This window comes from Scyliorhinus canicula, chromosome 16, assembly GCF_902713615.1.
Source record: "Scyliorhinus canicula chromosome 16, sScyCan1.1, whole genome shotgun sequence".
Taxonomy (NCBI): Eukaryota; Metazoa; Chordata; class Chondrichthyes; order Carcharhiniformes; family Scyliorhinidae; genus Scyliorhinus; species Scyliorhinus canicula.
In genome coordinates, this window is record NC_052161.1 from 86,099,123 (window position 1) to 86,102,297 (window position 3,175).

The following is a 3,175-nucleotide window of genomic DNA, read 5'->3' on the forward strand; positions in this document are numbered from 1 at the left end:
TTGGGTCCATTGGGATTGTGTACAGTGGGAGTGACGGGGAAGGGGTTTGGGTCCATTGGGATTGTGTACAGTGGGAGTGACGGGGAAGGGGTTTGGGTCCATTGGGATTGTATACAGTGGGAGTGAACGGGAAGGGGTTTGGGTCCATGGGATTACGTACAGTGGGAGTGAATGGGAATGAAGGGGAAGTGTGCATTCCCTCTCTCCCTCAAATGACGCTCTCACCCCGCCCTTCCGACCTCTGGCCACATTGTCCCTGCCCCTCCCCCACCCGTTCCCGCCCCAGGACAGCCTCGGGCTCCAGGCTGTGCATGGCCTTGGGGGAGAGGGGATCTCCAGCCTCGTCCCCTGCTACGATTCCCCGCAAGCCGGTCCTGACCGTGAGCGCTGAGGGCTGGCCGCGCCGGCTGCGGAGGGTGTTCCTGAATCCCTCGGCACTGAAGTAGTAGATGAGGGGGTCGAGGCAGCAGTTAGTGCAGGTGAGGAGCATGGTCAGCTGGAGGGCTAGGCGCAGGCTGTCTCGGGAGGCCAGTGAGGCGGGCACCACCTTGGCCTTGACAAGGCCGTACGCGGCCAGCACCAGGTTGTAGGGGACAAAGCAAACTACGAAAATAACGGCGTTGACGAGGAGGAGCTTGATGGTGCGGCGCCGCCGCTGGGTGGGCGAGCTGCCTGTGCGCCATAGGGCACCCAGGGTGCGGGCTGAGCACCACAGGACCACCGTCAGGGGCAGGAGGAAGCCCAGGATCTCGGCCAGGGCCAGCAGGGGGAGCAGCTCGTTCTTCCAGGCTCTCAGTGAGAAGCTCTCGAAACAACGCACCTCCACTGTTCCGTTGACGTCCAGGCACCGGCTGGTGTCGTGGACCAGCGCCACGGGGATGGAGCCCACGACGATGAGCACCCAGACGGCTGTGCACACCTGCCAGGCCACCCTTGGGCGTCGCAGGTGGCGGGCACGCAGCGGGTACGCCAGCGCCAGGAAGCGGTCCACGTTGATGCAGGCTAGGAAAAGGCAGCTGCCGTACAGGTTGATCTGGAAGAGGGAGCCTGCCAGCTGGCAGGGCAGGTTGCCCAGTGGCCAGCTGTGGGTGGCATAGTAGAAGAGACGGAGGGGCAGCGCCAGGGTGAAGAGGAGGTCGCAGGCCGCCAGGTTGGCCATGTAGACGGTCACCACCGTGCGCAGGCGAAAGACGCACAAGAAGATGCCCAGGGCGGTCAGGTTGAGGGGCAGCGCCAGGGCCAGCACGCCGGAGTGCCACACCAGGTTCAAGTGGTGCACGGCATCATGGTCCTTGCAGGCGATTAGCCCGGAGGTGTTGTCCGCCATCCCCACCGCCGTGCTTCCTCCAAAGCTACGCCTCCCAGACCCCCTCACTGCTGAAATCGCTCGAACAGCAGCTGCAGCGGGCAACTCGAGTGGCCTTTATTTCACCGGATGCTGTCGTCCAGTGACGCCCAGGGAGTTCGGCGCTCTCACAGGATATAACGTTTGGCTTTCTCCCTTCCTCCCTCTCCAGGGCGCAGAAACAACTTTGCCAGCTTCCCTCGAACAATCCCGCATCCAGCCTTCCGTTGACACGGTCAGACGAAGATCGAACACCTCGATTGAACCTGCCTTCAGCACACCTCCAGCCTTCCTTCCAACTACCCCACACCCCCAAGTCAGTTTCCGCGGACAGCTGGCAAACGGAAATTGGAAGGAGCACCACAGCATTAATAGGCCCCTCGTCTCTCCCTCTCGCTCGCGTCTTCCCTCGCTGGTGTCCTCTCTCGCTGACGTCCTCTCTCGCTCTTCTCCCTCGCTCTCGTCCTTTCTTGCTCTTGTCCTCCCTCGCCCTCGTTCTCGCAATGCTGGTAGGTAAGGCTAGTGAGGATCCGGGCTTGCACAAACACTGTGAGGCAAAAAGAGGTCATTTAGAGGGCCTGCTCTCAATCATTCCACTAAATGTTCTCTTTCTTTCTCTCTCTGTCTTTGTCTCTCTTTCTGTATGTTTGTCTGCCTCTCTGTCTCTGTCTGTCCTCCTCTATTGCTCCCTTTCTGTCTGTTTCACTGTGTATCTCTAGCTGTATGTTGGGGCTGTTTAGCACACTGGGCTAAATCACTGGCTTTGAAAGCAGACCAAGGCAGGCCAGCAACATGGTTCGATTCCCGTAACAGCCTCCCCAAACAGGTGCTGGAATGTGGCGACCAGGGGCTTTTCACAGTAACTTCATTGAAGCCTACTCGTGGCAATTTTCATTTTTTGTTTCTTTCTATCTCTCTGTATGTCTGTCTGTCTCTCTCTGTCTCTTTAGCTGTGTATCTCTCTTTGCCTCTCGCTCTCCATCCTCTCTGTCCCTTTCTGTTTCTTGCCCTCTCTTTATCTCTCTCTCTCTCTTTCTCCTACTCTGTCTCTGTTTATCACTCTCCCTCTCTGTCACACTCTATCTCTCTCCACTTCACTCATCATCTCTCTCTGCTCCCCTCTCTCTGTGTCTGTCTGTCTCTCTCTCTGTCTCTAATTCTGTTTTTCCCTCTCTCTCTCACTCCCTGGCTCTGCTTTGGTTTTCTCCCTGTCCCCTCTCTGTCTTTGTGTGTCTCTCTGTGTTTTCTCTGTCTGAAAGTCCTCCCTCACTGTCTCTGTCCATCTGTCTATCTCTCTTTCTCTCTCCCCCTCTCTCAATCTTTGTGTCTCTCTCTGTCTCTCTCTCTCACTCTCACTGTCACTCTCTCTCACTCTGTTGCTCTCTCAGTCTGTCGCTCTCTCTCTCTCTGTCACTCTCTCTCACTCTGTTGTTCTCTCAGTCTGTCGCGCTCTCTCTCTCAACTCTGTCACTCTCTCTCTCTCTGTCTCTTTCTTTGTCTCTCTCACTCTGTCATGCTCCCCCTCTCTCTCACTGTTTCTCGCTCACTCACTCTGTCGTTCTCTATCTCTCTCTGTCTCTCTCTCTCTCTCGCTCTGTCTCTCTCACTCCGTCTCTCGCTCTCTCTCACTCTCTGTCGCTCTCTTTCACTCTCTCTCTCGATCTAGCTCTCTGTCACTCTCTCTGTCACTCTCTCTCACTCACTCTCTGTCACTCTCTCTCTCTCACTCTGTCGGACGACACAAAGGTTGGTGGAATTGCGGATCACGATGAGGACTGTCAGCAGGATTTAGATTGTTTGGAGACTTGGGTGGAGAGATGGCAGATGGAG

At 56.7% G+C, this 3,175-nt stretch overlaps 1 protein-coding gene across 1 annotated transcript; it reads right to left on the minus strand.

The window, feature by feature from the left end:
* Window positions 1–208: 208 nt before the first annotated feature.
* Window positions 209–1,620, minus strand: LOC119951008 (lysophosphatidic acid receptor 5-like). The gene has a single exon (XM_038774040.1). The coding sequence runs from the start codon at window positions 1,325–1,327 to the stop codon at window positions 209–211; it is 1,119 nt and encodes a 372-aa protein (XP_038629968.1). The 5' UTR covers window positions 1,328–1,620.
* Between the last annotated feature and the right edge of the window lie 1,555 nt (window positions 1,621–3,175).

What these genes read in the sequence shown, in the direction of transcription:
- LOC119951008 (XM_038774040.1), bottom strand. Translation starts at nt 1,327, where the DNA reads ATGGCGGACAACACCTCCGGGCTAATCGCCTGCAAGGACCATGATGCC.